The sequence below is a fragment of the Pinus tabuliformis genome, chromosome 2_1, assembly GCF_031772625.1.
Source record: "Pinus tabuliformis cultivar Carrire ecotype Pingquan chromosome 2_1, CPIR1, whole genome shotgun sequence".
Taxonomy (NCBI): Eukaryota; Viridiplantae; Streptophyta; class Pinopsida; order Pinales; family Pinaceae; genus Pinus; species Pinus tabuliformis.
In genome coordinates, this window is record NC_142299.1 from 219,609,437 (window position 1) to 219,633,994 (window position 24,558).

At 38.5% G+C, this 24,558-nt stretch overlaps 1 protein-coding gene across 1 annotated transcript in view; it reads right to left on the reverse strand.

The window, feature by feature from the left end:
- Positions 1-6,973: 6,973 nt before the first annotated feature.
- LOC149199531 (uncharacterized) overlaps positions 6,974-24,558 on the reverse strand; it is a 166,158-nt gene continuing 148,573 nt past the window's right edge. Inside the window, exon 4 of the mRNA XM_089400601.1 lies at positions 6,974-7,703. Coding sequence (XP_089256727.1) covers positions 7,395-7,703 — 309 coding nt within the window. The 3' untranslated portion in view covers positions 6,974-7,394. The remainder of the gene's footprint in view (positions 7,704-24,558) is intronic.

Genomic DNA, 24,558 nt, shown 5'->3' on the forward strand with positions numbered 1-24,558 from the left:
AATCACAGTCACAACTGGAAAATCCGACTAAAGCATGATGACTTCAACAAGTGGCTCCGCACTAGCAACACCCACTCCTTGTTCTTTGACGGTGCCTCCAAATCAAATCCAGGAGCAGCGGGAGTAGGGGGAGTTATCTACAAACCCAATGGTGAGCCCTTAGTCACCTTTGAGTGGGGATTAGGGATCCTTTCAAACAACAGAGCAGAGGCTCTGGCGCTCTATCAAGGAATTCTTCAACTACAAATTCATGAAATCAAGAAAGCTATGATCTTCGGCAATTCTGCTATCATTATCAGTTTAATGACTAGCAAACGAAAAGCCTCCAACATCTTCTTACAACAAACCATCAACAGATGCCAAGTCATGATCAATCAAACTCAGGATTTCCAATTTTACCATATCCTTCGGACCATCAATCGGGAAGCTGATAAACGCACCAGCCAAGCTTGTATAAGACCAAAAGGAAATATCCTCTGTAACAATGAGGAACAATTCCAATTTCTTCCATGATTCCCATGACTTGTAAAAAAATTTCATATCTAAAGACTCACATCTTGCTCAGGGCGTACCCTGACCAAATCAAAAACAATCCCGAGGCTATCTGCTCCACGCCGTCGGAAATCCTCCCTTTTCTCCCTACAATCCACTCAGTTTTTTTTAATCTATGTTGCCCGTGCAGAATCCGTGACCACCTCAGCACTCACCTCGTGATCTTGTCCTTCACGCCTCTCTATTTGCTTGCTACTTATACCAGGATGCATTCTCTTTACCCCCAAGCCTCCCTTCCCATCTTCGCTTGTTCTGCGGCTCTTTCGATCATTTCGGATCGCTGTTGTTTCACAGCGCTCTTTTTCAGTGACTGCTCCTATTTTTCCCCCATCGCATACTCCTCCCTTTGCAGTTCCTTCCTTGCCTGTTCTTATTTCTCTGCTTTTCCCGAGAAACGAAGGCCTCTGTTCTCCCTTCTCTATTTATATACCCCTCCACTATTTAAAGCAGAAAAAACAGAACAGTAGAAAAGGAACAGCAGAAAAGGAACAATAGGAACAACGGAACAGCAGAAAAGGAAACGTAGAAAATGAACAACAGAAAATAAAAACGCAGCTCCAACAAGTTCGTCAAGCTTGAAGCAAGTCGGCGCTGACGACAAACCTGAAGAGTCCATTGCTCGACACATCAGCCACAGTAATATAGACTGATGCTTTGTAAATGATGTTATTTATTACTGCAATTTGTTAGGATTTACCTTTGGTCTTTGGTTTTTAGAAGCCCAAAAGGCAAGATTAAGGAGGAATTTTGTTTAAGCTATAACTCATTCCCTAGCTCTTCTTGGTACCTCAGCATGTATTTCAGGAGCTCAGTCTCCCACCTTTTTTCAGATTTATAATAGCAACCGAATTTGTCAAAAAAAAAAAAAAAACTTACCAAAGACTCACGAGTTTAACTAGTGCTCTTGAATAACTTGGGAATTTTTTAAAGTCAAAAGGGTCTGACTGAATAAAACCCAAACAAGCTATTTTGTGGGAAATTTGTCTTTTTATTTTTTGTTTCTCAGGCTATTGCCAACATAAATTTGTATTGTTACTCTTCAGTGTTGTCGTATTGTTCACCAAGTTGATGTTTTTAACATTGGTTGATCCAAAATGGAACATTTTATAATTGTCATCTATTTTGGTCTAAGTTGCAGGAAACGTGGCCCTAGGGGTCGTTTCCTCCAGGGAAACGAAACGAAACCCGGAAACGCGTACCGTACGGCCTAGAAACGCGTTTCCGGCCGTACTGCCACGTTTCCCGAAACGGAAACGTGGCAGTACGGCCGGATACGCGTTTCCAGGTAGTACGAGCCACGTTTCCCCAAATTTATGTGTTGTTTTTTTAATTTGTTTTTAATTTTTTTTTAGGTTTCCGGGATGTTCTAAAAACCTATTCTAAAGTTACAAAAGAGCAGTTTGTCTCATTCTCTCATCACACTATTCAGCAAGTCGTTTCTCTTGGAGACTGGCAGTTGTTTCAGCTAGGGTGTTTTGAGCAGTGAGCAAAGTAGATTTCAGCAGCAGGAGAAATAGATTTCAGCAGGAGATTTCAGTAGCAGCAGATTTGGCTCAGCTACAACCATATTTCTCTTCTCTTTTCTGGCATTTCGGGGTAGTCTCAGCCACAGATAATTAATTTGGGTAAGCCACATTCATTTTTTTAGTTTTTTCTTACTATTTCTTCAATTTTTCTAGGGTTTAGGCAGCCAAAAATATGAAAAACGTTTTTATTGATAGATTTGTTTTTTGAATTTATTTTTGTAGCAGATTTGGCTCAGCTACAGCCATATTTGTCCTCTTTTTTGGCATTTTAGGGTAGATTCAGCCACAGAAAATTAATTTGGGTAAGCCACATTCATTTCTTAGTTTTTTTCTTACTATTTCTTTAATTTTTCTAGGGTTTATACGGCCAAAAATATGAAAAACGTTTTTATTATTTACAGATTTGTTTTTTTAATTTATTTTTGCAGCAATAGCTTCCAGCCAAAGTGCAGCTGCAAGTTCAATCCCTAGGGCCAACCCAAGGGCTGAATATTATCCTCTTTGGAGGCATGTGACGAAGCTTCAAAGATGTGGAGGTGGTGGCTCATGGGAATGGCGATGCAATCTTTGCAATAATACGTACAAGGGCTCCTACCCAAGAGTGAAGGCGCATCTATTGCATGGAGGAGGACAGGGGATTTCAAGTTGCACAAAAACATCAGATCTGTTGGCAAGGAGGGCATATCAAAGAGAGCAAGATGAGGCGGATGGTACTAAGAGAAGGCATGATGAGCTTACTCAAGCTCCATCTAACATTGAGCCAAGGATTGTAGTTGAAGCAAGAAAGAGGAGAGCTGGTCACACTCAACAACATGAACAACCAGCACCCAAAAATACCAGAGGCCCAGGGGCATCCCCTTTAGTTCATGATAGCAGAATTGCTAGATTGGTGAATGTGCAAGCAAGAGAAGAAACTGATTCCAGAGTGGCTAGGTGCATTTATGCATGTGGTATCCCATTCAATGTTGTTCGCTCTCCTTACTGGCAAGATATGATAAGGGTAGTTAACAAAGCTCCTCAAGGGTACAAGGGGCCCAACTATGAGAAAGTCAGAACCCAGCTTCTCAAAAATGAGAAGGACCTTGTGGAGGACATTTTAGCTCCAATTCGTTCTTCCTGGAGTAGCTCTGGGGTTACCATAGTCTCAGATGGTTGGACAGATATGAGGCGCAGACCATTGATAAATATCATTGCCACTTCCCCCAAAGGAGCAATGTTTATCAAGGCAGAAGACTGCTCAGGAGAGGTGAAAGATGCACAATACATTGCTGATGTTATTATAAAAGCTATTGAACAAATAGGGCCTAACAAGGTGGTGCAAGTTATCACGGATAATGCACCGGTTTGCAAAGCTACAGGTTTGATTATTGAGGGGAGGTATGACCACATCTTTTGGACACCATGCATTGTCCATAATCTGAATCTGATCTTAGAGGAGATCGACAACAAAGTTTCCTGGATAAAGGAACTCACAGGGGAAGCAAGGGAGATTATCAAATTCATCACCAACCACCACCAGTCTCAGGCCATATTTCGAGAGTACTCCAAATTGGAGTTGTTAAAAGTTGCTGAGACAAGATATGCCTCAAACTTCGTGATGTTGCGCCGCCTTGTTGAGGTTAAGCATGCATTAGTTTCTATGGTGGTGAGTCAACTTTGGATTGAGTGGAGACAAGCAGATTCAGAGCGGGGATCTATGGTGCGTAGATTGTGCCTTGATGAGGATTGGTGGAGCAAGGTAGATTTCTTGCTAAAGTTCACAACCCCTGCATTTGAGCTTCTCCAGAGTGTTGACACTGACCAACCTTTCTTGGGAGAGGTATATGATGGCATGGATTCCATGGTTGAGAAAACTATGGAAATCATTTCGCAGGCGTCTCCACAACTTTTGTTTGTTGATGATCATTTTGCTGGTTTGATCAAGAAAATCATTGTTGATAGGTGGAACAATTTCAATACACCATTGCACACTTTAGCACATGCTTTGAACCCCAAATTTTATGATGAGGAGCTTATTGCTAAAAGCAATGGGAAGAGGAAGGCACCCCATAAGGATAGAGAGGTGGCTACTGGGGTGAAAAAAGCCCTTATGAGAATGTTTCCTTCTCATCTACATAGGGAGGTAAAGGAGGAATTTGCCATTTTTGCTGCAGGAATAGATGATTATGCAGATATATCAGCTTTGGAGGAGAGAAGCACCATGAATCCAGTTAGGTGGTGGATTTGTCATGGAGAAAATGGTGTACATTTGTAAAACCTTGCCATTCGTATTCTTTCACAAGTGGCAAGCTCTTCATCAGCAGAAAGGAATTTGAGCACTTATAGTTTTATTCATTCTGTGAAGCGCAATAGGTTGGGCTCACAGAAAGCAGAGGATCTTGTTTATGTGCACTCCAACCTTCGCCTTGCATCTCGTAGGGGTCCAGAATACAACAGTGGTCCTTCTAAAGAATGGGATGTGGATGCAGAAAATCCTGATTTGGATCTCTCTCTTGCTACCCTGAATATTGAGGCCGAATCTGATAGTGGAATTGGTGCATCATCTTCTTCAGCACTACCATCCACTGTTGAGCATTGTGCTGCTTCTATTTTTGATGAGGATTGTTATGATGAGGATTAGTCTTTTGTGACTTGTCTCTATAGTTCTTGCAGCCTTATAGTCTTTATTGTACTTGCAGCCTCATATACTAATATAAATAAAGGCTGATTTTGGATTTTCCTATATTTTTATTTTCATTATGTGATCATTCATGACTCATGAGTAAATGTGATGTAAATTTAATCTTAATGTTTAAATGTAATAAATTATAATCATATAATGTAAATGTATCATTCATGCTTTATGATTGCACATATATATAATAATAATTTTTACATATTTTTAATATATATATATTCGTGTTTCCCCGTTTCCAAAATTTGGGGAGGTCACGTTTCGTTTCGCTTCCTGTTTCGGAAACTCGTTTCCGTTTCCTCGTTTCGTGCAACTTAGATTTTGGTACTTTTTGGGTGGAAATTGGGGTTGTTTGCTTGTAGGACCCATTTTAAAGGTAGGTCGCACATTGGTGATTTGGGCTTAGAGCCATCGAAAGCAAATTTGAGTCCTTAAATGTTGCTTTTGGGGCGAAAGCCTTGGGAAAAAAATTCCCAACCTCTTGACATTGTTCTACAAATCGAAAGTTTTACAATGTGCAACAAACACCTTCTAATGGCACAAAGATCGCCTCAATCGAAGTTCATATGAGGCAATAATGCCTCTTGCAAGTTGACATATCCTAAAGATCACCAAGATACAAATAACCCCATGAGAACCGACCCTTGACCCCTTGATTAGGCAATAAAAGGTTGACTCGAGGCATGATAAGGGTTGGTCCAAGGCATATGGTAATATCTCACGTCCGTTGATAGGAAATGCATTGAATTCACCAAGAAGTTGAAGGTAATGCATCATAACACTTTAGTAAAGGAAAGGTCATCTTTCTTTAATAATGTAGGATAAAGAAAATAAAATTACCAATGATCAACCTATATCAAAAATCGCAAGGATGCCACATCAACTCACATTACTCACACATGTGGAGCTAGTCACATTTGTACTTTCAATAATATTCTAGAGGGTCTAAAACCTAAACATTAATTGGGGGAGGCATGCAAGAACCCTAACACTAACCCTAGATGGCTATCATACCACACTAAATATTGGACCGTTGGAAAAGGAGGTGACTCCACCCTTATGGTATTGTCTTGTGTTCCATAGTTGAGCAAAACATGTAGGCATGCGATATTGAAGTAGAATTAAGGAAGTAGAAGATCTTGTAGCAACACCATACTATGTACATTGTCCATGACAACTCCATAGTGAATGCCCTTTTCATTGCATTTTCATTTCATCATTAAGCGTTAAAAAACAAAGCATATGCCTCATTTTTCTAGGTGGTATCTTGTTTCTATTCTATGGATGGTGTGTTATTTGCTTGGCTCATTTTGCAATGTAAATAACTCCAAAAATTTAAAGAAATCACATAAAATGTAATGCAAAACTGATGAAAACAAGAGAAAAATGACATAAATTCTAAGAAAAATATCTTTGATAATAAAAAAGAGAAGAGTTGTGTCAATTGCCTCTTCAAGGAGCCAACCTCCATGAGCAATGCTCCAAATACAATCACAATTCTTGACAAAACATTACATAACCTTCCATAGCTAACCATTGAAAATCTTAACTACCTAAGGAGTCATTTATAATGGGAGTCTACTGACTAAATTAAGCCTTATTAACAAAATGGACCATTTTGACAATTAGTGACTATTAACTAATTATTTAATGGTCATGTTCAATGAAGATGGACTCATACAGTAATAAAGAATCTGAATAAGGAGGTTCGGATAAAACCCTAAAACTTTTCATTTCAGTTTCAGTTATTTCAATGTTTTCCTGCATTGTTATTCTTCTTACATCTTATTCTTAGGTAAGACACTGCATAATACTAGATTGCAAAAACTTGTAAAATCTACTGTAAATTAACTATACCAATGACATATCCATAGCAATTTACATATGCCAAACAGTTTCTAAATATAGTGGAGCCCAATGCCTCGAAAAGAACAAACAAAGAACCCAACAGATAAAGAGGCCAACATATTAATTGTTTAAAACGTTTCTTTTAACATAGCGTTCATTAAAATGTATTCCATAAACTTCAAATTAATGTAGCCAAATATACTCCAATAAAGCTTTGCTACTGTTATATGCTGTTCATCACAAACATGGGATTCCATTTAACATGAAATCTAGTTCACATGGAAAGAAAAAATGGAAGAACATGTTTTCTTACCCAAACAGTTTCCAGTTTCCAGATATCATGGTGCCCGATGCCTAAAAAGAGCCCATAAAATAATCCAATAGATAAGAAGGCCACATATTAATTATTTAAAAAGTTTGTTTCAGCATAGTTTATTCATTAAAATGCACACATTAACATGGAAGGAATATACAGATAATACAATTGTAGGAAATGTAAGCCATGAACAACTGACTACTGGAAGCAGGCCTTCATTTTACCATGAGAGAATGTCATTTTAACGTGGAACTAAATCCTCGATATTTAAGGATATGATACTGGGTTTTTTATTCCTCTGGCAATTAAGGTGTCACAAAGAGAACAATGACGAGGAGTAACCATAAAGTACATAGGGACCTCTAAGGGAGAGAGGAGAGCTGTGAAAGAAGTGAAATCATAAATGTCACAATCAAATATGCCACCTAGAGAAGCCTTCTAACAATCTTTGCACTACTGAATTGCTGCATAATCCAGTCTACTGATCACTTGAATTTGCAATCCCCACCATATTCAACAAATTACGATCTTCTTTGAATCGCTCCAGCACTGTGCCTTTCACAGCATTTAGAGCTTCCTGATCATTTCCTTTAACAACTATTCCCCAGCATTCTATGACTTCAGGGAAAATGGTTGCCGTTTTGGACAAGCGGGGACCTTTATATGTAACAGACTCAAATGAATGACCCCAGTCAAATGATTCCGACAAAAAGAGTCCGAAATGGTTTACTTGCCCACCAAAACCAAGACCATTAGGAACACTCGCTGACATGAAATTCATAGCACACTGAAAAATAAGCAGAAATGTTAGCTTCTATATGAATAGCTTGCGAGTATTATGATAGAAAGATACCTTAGAAATATCGTAGTAATCAGAGTACGAACAATTCGTACTGCACCCACTGAGCAGAAGATAACAATAACTTAATGAACTTTTCGAACAACACATTACAGAAAATAACAAAGCTCCAATTACATGTGACATACATGACAGACAAATTCCAAGCTATAGAAAGGTAAAGCATGTGACAATTATGAGAACTTCACTTTCGCTCATTCTTTTGTAAACATCGAAATATTTATGGCGGATGAACATGGAAATCATAGCCCGTCATGTGATATCTACATCTCTTCATAGTTGAGGGATCCAAATTAATATCCAAATGTATTAGAGCTGAATCATCTCCAAAGTGGACAATGAGTTCCCTTCCATTCTGCGTCCAACAGGTAACCTAGAGACACAACAATCCATGGAGGGCACTCTCTTATATTTGGAAGCTTATCTAGAAGCTGTTGGGGCAGTTGTAAGTGAGGACAAAACAGAGATTTTTCTTATTGGGCAGAAGGATCCCTCACACTGGTTGAATCATAAAAGAAAGTGCAGAAGACTTGGTGTGATCATATGGTATTTGGGAATCCTACTTGGTGTGTTGAAATATGTGTAACTAGGTTCAGTCTTCATAAATATGAAATGTACTTTTGAGTCTTGTATATTGTAAAATAAAAGAAAAATTATTATTGTTCATATACTTTTGAGTCTTGTATAGTGTAAAATAAAAGAAAAATTATTATTGTTATTTTTGAAGCATGGGTTTCATGCTCAAGGTCTTTTATTTTAGAGGTCAAGCGCCCATTTAATGCTTCTAGGATTTGTCCTAGGTCAAGAAGTCAAAAGAGTCATTGTCATATGATGAAGACCCCATCAGGCACATTGTAACTTGTAAAAAGGATTATTTTTGTATTTAAAAGTGTTAAAATACCCTCCAAGACCAAGTCGATCTGCCACCTTAGAAGCCTATAAATAGGAAGGAACTCGACCTCCTATTGACACAATTCATTCTCTCATCGAGTAAGCAAAGGAGAAGAAGAAGAAGGCTAGCGAAGGATGAAGATTAAGTGATTGGGTTATTTCTCTCTCTCTCTCTTCACACATGCGAAGGAAGGAGACTAGGGTTTCTACTATTGGGTTAGGGTTTTGCTGCTACAAGATTGAACTTGGAGAAAGTGCAGAAAGAAGGTTGAAGAAAGAAGGCTCATTAGGTCATCCTCAAGCCCTAGAAGGAGAAACTAAAGCGAAGGTTTCATGAAGCCTTGGAAGCCCAAAATCCACACTTGTGGAGGCAATAGTTGGTATAAGGCAGAAAATTTCAGATCTGAAGTAGAGGCCGAAATTATGTCGCTAGAGGGTCAAAGTTGTGCTATTGGAAGAGATTTGCCTGGGTTTGACTTGGACAAAACAAGCACATCATCAAGAACGTTGGACTTGGTCTTGGAAAGGTATTGGTCTTGCTCTAGAGGTCTTGGAATTCATGAATTGAAAAATCTATAAGAGAAGAGATTTGTGGGTTTTCCTCTCAAGTGGAGAGGTTTTGACCCTAGCTTGCAGCCTATATCCTGTGTTCTTGTGCATTATTGATCTTCTTGGTTTGGTAGTTGTTTGATGATAATAATAATATAATAATTCTAGAAGAAGCTAATAAGTAAGAAAAGGTAAAAAGACATCACAAGCAGGTATCAAGCTAAAGAGAAATCATCCTAACTATTTCCCTATAGATTTCTCAACATGGTGTGCACATTTCTCTTGCATATCAATGAAAGTGGATCGTGGAAAAATCTCAAAAGAAAATTTAAGCTTGGTCCCTTCCCAACTTGCAAGTTGCTAGAAGAATTACAGTTGCGAACACAATCTCTAGAACATTTGTATTACTATTCATGTATGTTTCCTTCTCACTCAGCATGTAAAGCACTGGAGCATGTTCTCAAGAGCCTTCTTTGGGCAAAGTAGGAAGGGGCAAAGGGGCTTCCCTTGGTCGCTTGGGGCATTTCTACCTTATCTTGAGATCCAGGGGCCTTGGGCATCCCTAACGTAAAAACTCAAGGAGTGACCCTTGCTAGAAATGGGTGATACAAGCAACAGAATGAGATTCCCCTTGGTAGGTATCAGTGCAACCTTAAATTTCATGGTTCAGATAGATGGCATTATTCATAATGCAAAGGCCTTTATGATTTTAGGTTTGGTTGTACTCAAGAGAGTCTGAGTGGCATAACAGATAAACTTTGACTTCCTCTGTTTGCAATATCAAGGACCTCGTGATCCCAAGGATCTAGCATCCGACCAATATGGACATCCAGTGTCCAGGGAAGCAAATTGAGCTCTCGCCAAATTATGCAAGTAAAAGTCTTACTAGGAAACACTTGTTTCTTTGGAAGAACCTACAGAATCAAGACACCTCGTACTGGCACACATGCAGTATTGAGAAATCTAGGGACAGCAACATAGGATAATTTCTCTTTCTTGATCATTGTTTGTGGTGTATTTTTATTAGTTTCTTCTTTCACTTGTTTTATTATTAGTGTTTTCTTCATCAAACAACTATGAAACCATAGAGAACAATAAGACAAAGGACACAAGATATAGGCGATCAGCCAGGATCAAAACCTCTTCCCTCTGAGGGAAAACTCACAAGAATTCTTTCTTCTTATAGAATCTTCAATTGACGAATTCCAAGACCTAGACCCTTGACCAAAAACCCCTCCAAGACCAAGTCAAAGCTTCTTCTTGATGAACTTCTCTTCCTTCAAGTCAATGCTGGTCAAACTTGTTCCATAACTTCAGATTTCGGCCCTAGCTCAGAATTTTGACTTCTTGTTGCAGACCTGCAATTTCAGCTTCTTCTGCAGAAACCCTAGGTCACATGTGTGGCTTGAAAATGGACAATTTTTTCTTCTTTCTTCTTCGCTTGACTTGACTTACCTTCCTTGACAATTTGGCTTGCTAGAGAGACCTTCTTTGACCCAAAACTTCGGCTCTCTTGGAGTGACTACAATTTAATATCTTCTGCTGCAAGATGATGCCCTAACCTTCGCACATGTGGAGGAATTTAGCCCAAAACAGATCTAGAATGCTTCGCTCTTCCTTCTCCTTTCTTTGCTAGGTATTAGGCTTCTTTTTCTGTCTTGTCAAACTTCCTTTGATGCTTCAATGAGTGTAATCTTAAATGGTTCTGAGTACTCCTTTATATAGGCTATCTTGAGCCCTCAAACCTCACCTTCTAGATAGGCTGACTTGATTGTTAGCACTTGACGAGGTCTTGGGGGTCATTTGACTTTATTTTGACTCAAATAATTTCTTTTACAATATGTAACATGCCCCCAAATGGGTCTATCATACATGACAATGACTTAATGACTTGTAGACTCAAATACAAGCCCTAGGAGCTCACAATGGGAGCTTGAGCTAAAAATAAAATTCCATGGGCATGAAACCCATGCCTCAAGAACAATAGTAATTAATTTAGTTTTCTCATCAAATATAAAATCATGATTACATGTTATTATGAAGACCGAACCCAGTTACATATTTCAACATGGAGGACTCTAAATTGTGCTCAAAATCTTACCGCTGTTGACAAGGCTCTTTTAAAGGGTTTCTGCTGCATAATTCAACAAACTGTTTATATAAAATACGATGCATGGGGAAGGCCTGGTATGTAGGGATTGGAGATGGAACACTGGGAAGCATATTTTACATTTATGAGACAAAATATCTTTATCAATTGATTAGGCCCTCCTCTGATATTGGTACTTGTTTAAATTAATTATGGGACGTTGGACATTCAGTGGTAAGATCTCTGAGGTGTCAGGGAATCTGATACTGGAAGGCTTGTACTTCTTTCAATATAAAGTTCAGTGGTGACTTTTGCTTCACAAAGGTTCAATTGTTTGAAGTAAATTTCACAAAGTTGTCATTACTAACTTGATGTGTGCATTGCATTGTAAGGATGTGACAGTTCAGTGTGTTTTTTTGGAAATGTTACTGCTAGAGTTTTTGGACATGGTTTCAAACTGAAGTATTGTTAGCACTAATTTTTACACCCCATGAACTGATATAAACTTTAAACATCAGAGTAAAAATCAGCGACCATATAGAAAAATCTGCCCTAAGTGTCACCAGTAAATCTCCCTCTCGATTTGGGTTGTGCTTGCCAACCTCAAGGGAGTGTCCCTAGTCTTTGTACCTTCTGTTTTAACCTGTAAATCTGCAATATAACACTCAAAAAACAGGAAGATAAAGGTTGTTTGGCCAGCAAGTTAGTGGCCAAACGAGAGTGTAAACATTCTTAAGTTTAGAGTGTGGAATGGTCCTTTGCAAAGCAGTCTTTTACATGGAAAAATAGTGTAAGAAGAAAGATTATCTAAGTCTCCAATTGCCCAAATAAATAGCTGAAACAACTCTTAAAAAATAGCACAAAATATCATTGAATCAAACAAACCAGAGTAAGGAGATCAAAATTGAATTTTATTCTGCACAAGCCAAAAGGTTGGCTGCACCAAAACGACTATCACAGAACTTGAATACAATAATATCTAGACACAAAATAATAAGAGCTAGAAGAGGGATAAGAATGAAGAAGAGAAGAGAGAAGGTTGGTTGCTTTGCTCAAAACAATTCAAGTTCGAAAAGTTGGCCTTCCAACCATAACCATACGTATAGTATTTTCTTTTTGCAATTTGTGCCCAAGAGAAAGAGAGATCAATTTTCCATTATTGGCTATCACTGTGCATTGTCAAATTGTCAAATTGACTGAGCTCTGATTGCAGAAGAAACTGAGTTAAGTAGCCCTGCTTGAGTTGAACTGAAGTAACTTCAAGTGGGCTAAGACAAAAACAACTCGAGATTAATTTAGCCAATTTGACTTGAGTTGTTTTTCCTTAGTATCGGAAAAAATTCTTATCATGAAAATATCCCAAGTTAATTTAGGCAATTCAGCTTGGCTAATTTTCCTCTACTCTTTTTTAAACAATTCGACTTAGGATAAATTTAAGGGTTAAATTATTTTGTGAAGTGAAACAAAGGACGGAACTTAGGAAAAAGAATAGGGAAAAGGGTGAGAAAATGGGAGACAATTCAGGAGACCAAAGAGAGGAAAGATGAGAGCGAATGTAGAATAGAAAATATGGAATGGGGAGGGAAAATAGGAGGAGAGAGAAAAATAAAATTGCTTAATTGCCATGTCAACTTGTCCTTTGCCACCTCATTGATGACTCATCCAACTTCTTGCCACTTGTCTATTCAAAATTGCTATTATGTGTCAAGCCCTCAGACTACTACCTTATACTACTAAAATTAGATATGCCAAAATAGGAACCTCTCTAAACAATAGGAGAAGGCATCAAACACTCGCAACAGAAAGGGCAATCTTGCCATATACAGCATGCCTAAAAATAGTGTAACGAATAAAATATATATAAATAATGTAAAATAATGTAAACAATAATAATCATAAATAATGATTTAATTAGTAGTTAGGTTGAAGAGGCATGTCTAAATGAGACATGACTCTTCATGAAGAGACACTTGCATATATAAGCAAGCCTCTCGTTCTCATTTGTAAATCATTATCATTCTTATTCTTATTCATATTTTATATAATATTTTTAGCCTCATGGATATCTTGACATTCCACGTCTTTTGGAGTAATTAATCTTTAGAGAGAACTTTGTTGGCTTCATTTGGTATCAGAGCAGTTCGGTCCTCTAGGTTGCTTAACCGGTGCACAGAGCTCGTTCTCCGATCCAGGTCCTTGGCTATCGAAATTCGTCAACCGTGTTGTTGTACAATTGAAGCATTTTGCTCAGAATTTGGGAGTTTCTCATTTTCTCCGTTTTTCTAGGCCTTTGGCCATTAAAATTAAAATTAAAAGAAAATTCTCGTCTCAAGGACCACGTCGAAAGATTACTTGCGCAAGTGAAGAAGACTAAAGTCACAAAGAAATAACTCAAGAAACACTTATCAGAACAACAAGAGGAAACTTTGCGTTTAATGAAACTTAATAAAAAATTATTAGAACAAATCAAAGATCTAAAAGATGAAAATCTTAAAATTCAAAACACTGAAAATAAGGTTGATAAATCAGAAATCAAAGAACTTTTACGACTAAAAAACCATAATCAAAGTCTACTCACTCAAATTAAGAAGCTTAAGGATGATAAGAAAGCATTAAAAGATAAGTTGGAACAATTCACTCAAGAAGAAGCATTGAAATCTCCAGTCGTAACAGTTCAAGTTGAAAATAAGGGAACGAATACCGATCCAGTGAATATGACAACTCAAGAAGACAAGTCAATTGAAGAAACGACACACTTAGATGTTGCAGTTCAAACAATGGACATCCCAAGTGAATGTTCCATAACCAATTCAACATCTTCGCCAAAAGAAAATCTAAAAACTCCATATTGACATCCGAATCACGAGAGTAGACCAATCAACCATGCTACGTATCGGTACCATTCAGACCAGAAACAACAAACTGATGTTCCAGATAATAGTGATGTAATCTCACTCCAGTCTTATGCTAACAAGTCGTTACAAAATTCCAATGATCGGAATATTCCACAGAACATTAATCTGGGATGGTTTGATCCCTTCTCAGTGCGACAATTCTGTTTGTCACTAAGAAGATCATATCAACTTGTATCGACGAGGATGACTATCCCGAGAGAGAAAGACGTTCGAAGCCGAAAAAGAGATCAAGCCTTTTTCATCGACAAGCTTTGAGGACAAAGCTTTTTGAGGAAGGAGGCAATGTAACGAACAAAATATATATAAATAATGTAAACAATAATAATCATAAATAATGATTAGTTAATTAGTAGTTAGGTTGAAAAGGCATGTCTAAATGAGACATGACTCTTCATGAAGAGACACTTGCCTGATATATAAGCAAGCCTCTTGTTCTCATTTGTAAATCATTATCATTCTTATTCTTATTCAAATTTTATATAATATTTGTATCCTCATGGATATCTTGATATTCCAAGTCTTTTGGAGTAATTAATTTTTAGAAGGAACTTTGTTGGCTTCAAATAGGCACTGCAAAAAATGAAAAACTCACAACATACCCACAATATTATACTCATTAGACTCAAAATCTAATGGGGAACCCAAATACGCTGTCAGCACTACCATGCAATAACTGAAGTGCTTAGATTCTAACAAAACCATTACCATTTTGACTCAGAATCACCGCTGCCATGTGCCAACTGCTAGAAATAGAACTTTTCCATATTTGGATGAAAACACCACCATTGGACTCCAAATGCTATGGAGAACTTGAATCTATAATTGGACTTGACAAGCAATCACTACTAAAAATAGACAGTCATCAAAATCTCATGCAATCATACTCATCAGATTTGTCTTTCAGTAAAGGAATCCAAATCTGCGGTCAAAATTGTGTTGAAGAGAGTGTAACTAGGTTCAGTCTTCATAAATGTAATTTTGATCTTGTAAATGTAAAAGAAAAGAATTATTATTTTTGTCATTATCAAGAATGGGTTTCTTGCCCATTTGATAAGTCAAGCACATGTTTAAGTGCTTCTAGGAAAGTCAAAGAGTCAATGTAATTGTTGAAGACCCATGGGGGCATGTTACACTATGTAATCATATGTATTAGAGTAAAAGATATGTGTCAAAAGTGATCCTCCAAAGCAAAGACAAGTCTCCTCTTCTAGTCGGCTCAAAGAATGCATTTTGGTGCACTTGAAGTCAAGTAGGCCTCACTAGCTCAAGTCGGCCCAATAGGAGGGACAGACTCCTATATATAGGGCCATTCGACCTCATCAAAGAAGCAAGCAAGTGATCTCTGAAATCAGCGAAGGACAAGTCAAGAAAGAGGTGCAAAAAAGGAGAAAAAGGGTGCTTCTAGGGCAGCGAAGAAGGAGAAGAAGAATCCAAGTTTTGGGACTGTTTTTAGGGCTCTTTTCTGTCACACGTGTGAAGGTAAGAGAGGACATTCTGCTGCTGCAACAAGTCAGAAATTGCAGCTCTACAAGAAGTTTCGATTGGGTGGAAAAGAGGCTCCAAATAGGCCTCCATATCAAGTGAAGTAGGTCCCACATCTAGCGAAGAAAAGGAGCAAGTAAAAGGGTTTATTTCAAGCCCTAGATCAGCCACACATGTGAAGAAATCAGACCTGCAGTAGGGTAAGAGGATCAGCCTCTCAACTCGGAAATATCTCTCAAGGAAGGTCTCATTCTCTAGCCTAAGTGTCAAGGAAAAGGAAGATTTCCAAGCGAAGTAGAGAAGGAAAGGAAGACTCCAAAGAAGAGGTCTCTAAGGAGACCTAGGGTTTCTATAGTTGCCGGAAAAAGAGCTATCAGTTGCCGGAAGAAGTGTGAAGGAAGAGATCAAGGTGCAAAGCAGAAGAAGGCATTGATTGAAGGACAAAAGGAAGAGAGATTGTGTCTTGTGCTTGGAGGATCCACTGGTCAAGGGTCTAGGGTTTGGCATTTGTCAATTGAAGCTTCAATAAGAGAAATTTGCAAAAGGGTTTTCCTCTCTAGGAGAAAGAGGTTTTGCCCTAGCTGAGAGCCAACATCTTGTGTTCTTGTCTCTTTTGTTTTGATAATTGTTTGATGAAGTAAGAGAACACACTCTAATAATAATATAAGAAGATTGTGCTAATAAGAAAAATTAACAAGTATCTCACAAATAGTTATCATCGTCAGAAGAATCTCATCATAACTAGATGCCCTAGATTCTTCAACATGGTATCGGAGCTAAGGTGACACATCAAGGCGGGGCATCTCAAGAACACAGAAGATTGAAGCATTAGGATCAAGAAGCAAGGGCACACAAAGGTTGAAGCATCAGATCTACAAGCAAGGGTTCCAGATCCATCAAAGACAAGGAGGATTACCATCTCCTCTCCTAGATCCATCAAGAAGGACAACCTTCTAGGGAACAAAGAAAGAAGAAAGTATTCAATCTAAATGCATCTACAAGAAGGTTCATCTAAGAAGAGTTTACATCAAAGACTCATCATCTTCAAAGAAAGGTACTCAGATCCAGGCCCATCATTGAAGATCTCCAAATCTACACATTGAGAAGTTTTCATCAACAAGCAAATCGATCACAAGGCACTTTGAAAGAAGCATCTTGAAGAACTCCAAGATCCAAGAAGTCAAAGCTTCAATCATCAAGGAAGCAGCAAGATCTCCTAATCACAAACATTCTCAAGTAAGTATTTTCATGTCCTCTCCTGAAAATATCAAAATGTCTTTTTACAAGGAAAGCAACAAATTGGTTGAGACTGCTAATTTTCTTGCATGGAAAAAGAGGATTGATCTACTTCTCAAAGAAAATGAACTTCTAGACTACATCAAAGGGAGTGTCATTGTTCTTGCTAAGGAACAAACTCAAGCCCTAGCAAAGTATAATAAGGATGAAACAAGGGCTCAAAGGATTCTGATAGAATCCATCAAAGACCCTCTCATTCCTTATGTTTCCAAACTTGAAACATCTAAAGATATCTATGATAAGTTGGTGGAGCTATTCTAAGTTAGTATACCTGGAGAAGTGATATCGTTGCATAATGAATTATATAAAATGAAGATATCCAAGGAAGAAGGAATAGCTCCCTACTTCATGAAGGTCTCGGAGATGAGAGACCAGCTACAAGAACTAGGAGAAGTTATGTCAAACAGAGAAATGACTATAGTAGTGCTCAATGCATTACCTGAGGAATGGGGCAACCTCACATCAAGTATATATGCCAAGAAGGAAGCTACCCCACTTAATGAACTTTGGTCTCTATGCAAAATTGAGGAGACTAGACTTAAGCCAAGATGATGTGGGATCAAAGGAGCATGCATTTTGCTGCTTTGGCCAAAAGAAAAGGGAAATTTGGCAAGTTTGGTCCATAGATAAAGGGTAAAAGAGATATGTCCAAAGTCCAATGCTTTGGCTGCCAAGAGTATGGACACTATAAAAGGGATTGTCCTAAGTTCAAGAAGGACAACAATAAGAGGAAACGAGAAGAAGCCCACATTACCCAAGAAGTGAAAGAAGAAGAGAAGAAGCAGAAGGAGGACCCTCCAGATCTCTACTATGACTGAGATCAACTTCTTCACATAAGTCTTCTTTAAAGTTTTGGGTATCATAGGAACATGTAGAAGTAGGATAGAATGCATGATTTATGAGAATGGCATCTTCAGGAATATAGGAGCATTATGTAGAGATAGCTCAGATAAAGATATTCATGTAGGAAGGATGTAGCCATTGAATGACCTCATCAATGCATAAAGGAATGATCATGATCAAGAAGAATCATCTTAGAAGGCCACTATCATCAGCAGAAAGGAGCATTTGCAGGATGAGGACTATAAGGATCCTTTGGTGAAATCTTCAATAAAGGGTTCATGACTTTCAGGAAAGGCAGATGTCTTGATAGGAATTCCACCTATGGGGATTCAAGAAAGGATGATATGTAGGCAAGGAAAGATGTGGCAAAGAAAAGGAGATTGAGGCAATCTCAATCTAGGAAGTTGTCAAAGGAAGCTTAGATGATCAAGGAAAGAACTTAGATGAAGTATGTATGCATCTATGATTTCAGTAAGTCATGTCATCATTTGTACCAATAAGCATGGGAAATTACTTTGGTAGCATGGTCAAGAACAGGGTAGATCTCTTTCATTGAAGATATGCATGAAGGCATGGTTCACTCACTGATAAAGGTCAACATGAGAAATGTCCTCATATGGAGTATGAGATGGTTGACAAAGAAAATCTATAAAAAAGCATATGAGATAAAGAGATCAAGGATAAAAGGTCACCATGGACACTAGGAATCAACATCCAACAGATTTGTTGAAGGCATCTCCCAGAAGAAGGCATGAGAATTCTGAAAAAAGGAAGAAAAAATCAAAGGACCCTTAACACCTAGAAAGGCCTTCGAGATGTGAAAATGCAGGATGTTGATGATTCAAGACAACAAGATGTCATGATGGAAAGCCATCTTGTAATGTACTATTTAATTTAATGTTATTTTTTATTTCTTGAATAATATCTGGATGAGTTCATGCAGGGCTACTGGAACAAGGGTTGTAAGTACAAGTACAACTAGCACTCATGTGGTGGATAGAAATTCCTGAAAGAAACATGATGAAGAAGAAGTAGCCAGATGATGAAGGTTCCAGATATGTATCAAGAAGGTCACTTTCCATGAAGAAAGGAATGACATGAAGGACTACGAAGGAAAGTGATCGATAGCTAATGCCCTACAAAGAAGAAGCTCGACTGAATTTCATGACATCAAGGAAAGAAAGTGATCAAGCAGCTGAAGGACCCACAAAGAAGAAGTTGTTGATGAAAAGGAGAGTCCCTAGTTGAGAGGGAGCTTTGACAAGTCCCTAATTAAGAGGGAGCTTGGGCAAGTTCTTGGCTAGAGGGAACTTGGTTACATTCCTTCACAGAAGTAGGAATAACTTCCCTAGTTGAGAGGGAGGGATATACACAACATTCTTGTCTTCACTTGGGAAGAAAGAATGGAGGATTGGGTAATCATCTGGCATCCAATGCTCTTTGAAGATGTGTAGGGCATCCAAGAGAAGAGTAGGCAAAAGGACCAATATTCTTTGAGGGTTGGGAACCCAAGATAAGAATAGTTCTAGAAGATCATACTCAGTGAACACCCTGGTGGGTATGTACCTTGAGAGACAATGATGAAGGTGTCTATAGTCATTGGTATCGCCAAAATTGTGCTCTGATTTATTGAAATATAGAGTTGTCAATCAAGGCCTTGTTGTGGAAACAGTGTTGGTTACTAAGATGCTATAACAGATGGATTGCCAATCTGATTTCTCTTATGTGAATTCTTCAGAATGAAAATTTCCAAACACCTTGTAATGATTTATGAATACCTCCCTAGTTAAGAGGGAGTGTTGAAGAAAGTATAACTAGGTTCGGTCTTCATAAATGTAATTTTGATCTGTGTACTTGTAAAAGAAAAGAATTATTATTTTTGTCATTATCAAGAATGGGTTTCTTGCCCATTTGATAGGTCAAGCAGATGTTTAAGTACTTCTAGGAAAGTGAAAGAGTTAATGTAATTGTTGAAGACCCATGGGGGCATGTTACACTATGTAATCATATGTATTAGAGTCAAAGATATGTGTCAAAAGTGATCCTCCAAAGCAAAGACAAGTCTCCTCTTCTAGTCAGCTCAAAGAATGAATTTTGGTGCACTTGAAGTCAAGTCAACCTCACTAGCTCAAGTCGGCCCAATAGGAGGGACAGACTCCTATATATAGGGCCATTTGACCTCATCAAAGAGGCAAGCAAGTGATCTCTGAAATCAGCAAAGGATAAGTCAGGAAACAGGTGCAAAAAGGGAGAAAGAGTGTGCTTCTAGGGCAGCAAAGAAGGAGAAGATGAATCCAAGTTTTGGAACTGTTTTTAGGGCTCTTTTATGTCACGCGTACGAAGGTAAGAGAGGACATTCTGCAGCTGCAACAAGTCAGAAATTGCAGCTCTACAAGAAGTTTCGATTGGGTGGAAAAGAGGCTCCAAATAGGCCTCCATATCAAGTGAAGTAGGTCCCACATCTAGCAAAGAAAAGGAGCAAGTAAAAGGGTTTATTTCAAGCCCTAGATCAGCCACACGAGCGAAGAAATCAGACATGCAGTAGGGTAAGAGGATCAGCCTCTCAACTCGAAAATATCTCTCAAGGAAGGTCTCATTCTCTAGCCTAAGTGTCAAGGAAAGGGAAGATTGCCTAGCGAAGGAGAGAAGGAAAGGAAGACTCCAAAGAAGAGGTCTCTAAGGAGACCTAGGGTTTCTACAGTTGCCGGAAAAAGAGCTATCAGTTGTCGGAAGAAGTGCGAAGGAAGAGATCAAGGTGCAAAGCAGAATAAGGCATTGATTGAAGGACTCATTCTCTAGCCTAAGTGTCAAGGAAAGGGAAGATTGCCTAGTGAAGGAGAGATGGAAAGGAAGACTCCAAAGAAGAGGTCTCTAAGGAGACCTAGGGTTTCTACAATTGTCGAAAAAAGGGCTATCAGTTGCCGAAAGAGGTGCGAAGGAAGAGATCAAGGTGCAAAGCAGAATAAGGCATTGGTTGAAGGACAAAAGTAAGAGAGATTATGTCCTGTGCTTGGAGGATCTACTAGTCAAGGATCTAGGGTTTGCCATTTTTCAATTGAAGCTTCAATAAGAGAAATTTGCAAAAGGGTTTTCCTCTCTAGGAGAGAGAGGTTTTGCCCTGGCTGAGAACCAACATCTTGTGTTCTTGTCTCTCTTGTTTTGATAACTGTTTTATAAAGTAAGAGAACACACCCTAATAATAATAAGAGAAGATTGTGCTAATAAGAAAAAGTAAAAAGTATCTCACAAAGAGCTATCATTGTCAGAAGAATCTCATCATACCTAGATGCCCTAGATTCTTCAACAAATTGACATGCAAGTACAGATAAAAATAGAAAGTGCTCATATGTCACCCATAAGTAGCTCAACGAACTCATAATCTCACAAGAATTCTACATATACCATTATCCTTGACATGCAAGCCTTCGAATGAAACCTGCTAAAAACAGTAAGTGCCATGTATGTCACCTAAAAAGGCCACACTGGAATCGTGAGTTCATAAGGACTCCGAATATGTGATCAGTATAGTTGTATCATCCCTAAAACTCTGCCTCCTACAATGTGAACTTGCTAAAAATAGCAACTCTCTCCAATCTATGCAAAATGTGTCTAAAATTTAAATCAATCATTGAGTTAATCCCACAACTAGTCTCCCTCGAAACCAAACCCCAACCTGTATTCATATCTATCTTTGAGCCTCCATCCTAATGAAATGTGCTGGACCTCAACCCCCTAAATTTGCAAGGGCCAAATCTAGGGGTTAACAAATATATTCCCTCTTTGTTATCCCACTCTTATTGAAGAGATACCTTACGGGAGACATGTGGATCATTCAGGACAGTTGTAAATTGCTTTGGCACAATTCAATTGGTTGTAATAGGTTTTCAGTGAAGACATCGATGCATAAAGTTTTAGGGGAATTTGTACAACCTGACTCTAGGGGAATTAGGGAGTTTTAAGCAAGAGTTGTCTCTACCCCTTAAAGTTAACCAAGTGCATTCCATCATGATGTTGAGTCCCTCTCTATGGAAACCCTGGCTAATATGTTAGTCTTTCTAACTTATGTAGGTCAGGATTTTCTTGCCACTCATATTGTCCACATGCTACAATCACCTTGAATCCCTATTTCTCCAAAATCTAGCAACCTAGTGCAAAGCCTCACCAGGCAACCTAGGTCTTAGGGCAATTAAGGAATCAACCATCACTATTCTGAAAAAGCCTTGCGTTGATGTTTGTAGCTCAAGAAGGTATTTCTGCACAAGCCAAAGTGTCTAAGCATCCAGAACTCACCCAAAGTCTCCTTAGGACAATTGCTCACGTGTGAGCAAGTTGCTAATGTAACTTAGCCTAAATTTAACTTAGGAAAGGCACATAATTAATTATGTCGAGTATTGAGCTAAAGAAATTAAGGAAAAGTAAAGTAATTTGCTTTAGTGATTATCTTTTAATCTCAATGGTTGATCTCCAATGAGGCGAGATCTAGTCTCGTGTAAAATTTTGCCTTACAAACTTCTGATTTTTCTTTAAAATTTCTGAGTTTTTAGTTTGGATTTCAGAGAGGTATTTCTTCAAACAGTTGGACTACACTCTGCTGTAGGTGTTCATTGTAATTTTTGTTTGCTGGACAAGAAATTTAATGCCTCATATGTACCAACAAACTTCTCAAAACACATCTATACTTCTTATGACAACTCAGAAATTAAAACACAACTGATAAATAACAATATAACCCATAAAACAGTCTTCTCACATTTAAAAATCTGAATACAACAGAAGTGTAGTACCTGATATTTAGCGGCAGCCAACAGAAATAGGCTCATAGATAAAGTTCAGTCCACTTGGAGCAACATTCCAGCACTTGTTTCAGGAACACACTGCCCAGGAGACAAGGCACAAGTCCAGAACTTTATAACAGCCCTTTAATAACCCAGAATGTTGGAGTTTGTGACCTTTGAAGGAATAGGAAATCTCAGCATAGAAAATTTCCCACTAGAGTCACACATACAGCTGGTAAACGGTGATCTTCACCTCTTCCTCAATTTGTACCAGCAAGGAAAAACAACTATTCAGCTTACATAAACACGCAGAAGGAGACTCTGCTACAATCTCAAACCTCAACCACTAAAAAATTCGTTTTTGCACTGGAGCAGACTTATCTCTTGTAGGGAAACATGCCCAGAACTGTGATGTGGGATCCCTAGCACTCAGCAAGGAAAATTGACTTCCTTCCCAATTGTAAGTCACATTTCTGAAATGCCCAATAGTTGGACCAGCGACAGAATGAGATTTCAGCCTTCCTCAAAATGAAAATTATGCTTACCAGTGGCAAGAATTCGTCCCCTTGTTTGGTTCCTCAAACCCAACCATTATCTCAGTTGATTTGAACAGCAGACTGAAGGGAAAATCGTTCCCTCCTTGCAACAGTGACTTAGCTCTTGACCTGGGCTTGAATCTTTGGCTCCACGATTTTGTCTTCAACCTGAAAGATGTTAAATGAAGAACAATAAATCAGAGATTCAACTGATAACACGTCTTCTAGCTCAAATATCTAGAAAATCTTCTTCTCCTTTGTATTCCAATGGTGAAATCTGAGTGATTTCACTCACAAATCCCAAACTAGGGTGTTTCGTTGCCACACCAAAGTCTGTTATGGCAACTAGGGTTCTAAACCCTCAGCTTCTCATTCAAACTCTCTCCAAGAGCTCTTTCTCCAAACTCACACAATGCACGAATGAGGAGAGTCTCCTCATTTTCCTTACTTAATAAATTTAGGGTTGTCTTTTCACCTTCACCTTCCACTTTTTCTTTTCCTTTTTTTTATAACTCACTTACCTTTTCCCTCCAATTAAATATTTAAAAGCACGTTTCCATTCTTTATTTGATAAAGTGATATTTATAAACTAATTAAAGTCACTTTTAATGCTGGAAAATGCTTAATTCGCCTCTGTGGTCACACTAGCCACCCAAAGCCCCTTTTTTATCATTCTTCCCTGTAGATATTTTCACCCCAATTCCAACGAGCTATTACACTAAGGTGTTTCTCCAAGTAATCAGCCTGAAACAACACCTTAAGCATAAATAATTAAAATATGCCTGTTATTAATGCCATTTGACGAATATCACCGAAATGCCACAGAACTAAGAACAAACCGTGCAGAATTGATCTTGATGATAAATCATAAAATATGGTAAGTGATCCCAGTGGGACCCATAAAACTCCTCTAAAACCCTTTGGGCCCACCAATGGAGTAATCCTACTCCTATGACTAGGCTAACACAAGCTCTGGAAAACCCTCCTAACCACCTCGCCTAGTAATCCAAAATTTGGGGACATTACAGTCTCCCTCCCCAAAATTGCTTGCCCTCAAGCAATGCCATCGCATGTTTTCGCTCCACAAGTTGATCCAAATGAATACCAGGGTCCCAAACCATCCTAGTCATCGTGAAGTATCTCTCGCTCCACTCACTCACCAACAAGGAATAGACAATAGAGGCCCTCTGCATACTGCCAATAAGTAGAGTGTCTTGATAATGTGAAAGTCCAACCAACTCCTCAAGAAGTTTCTCTACCAAAAAACCAATCTCATGCACCTCACGAGTGAACTCCTGAAAGTACCTTCCAAAACTTGCTAAAAAGGATCCTCGCCCACAGGAACTAACCACTACCACCTCTGATACCCCCAATGAATCACTGAGAAGTGAAACACCCTCCGCTAAA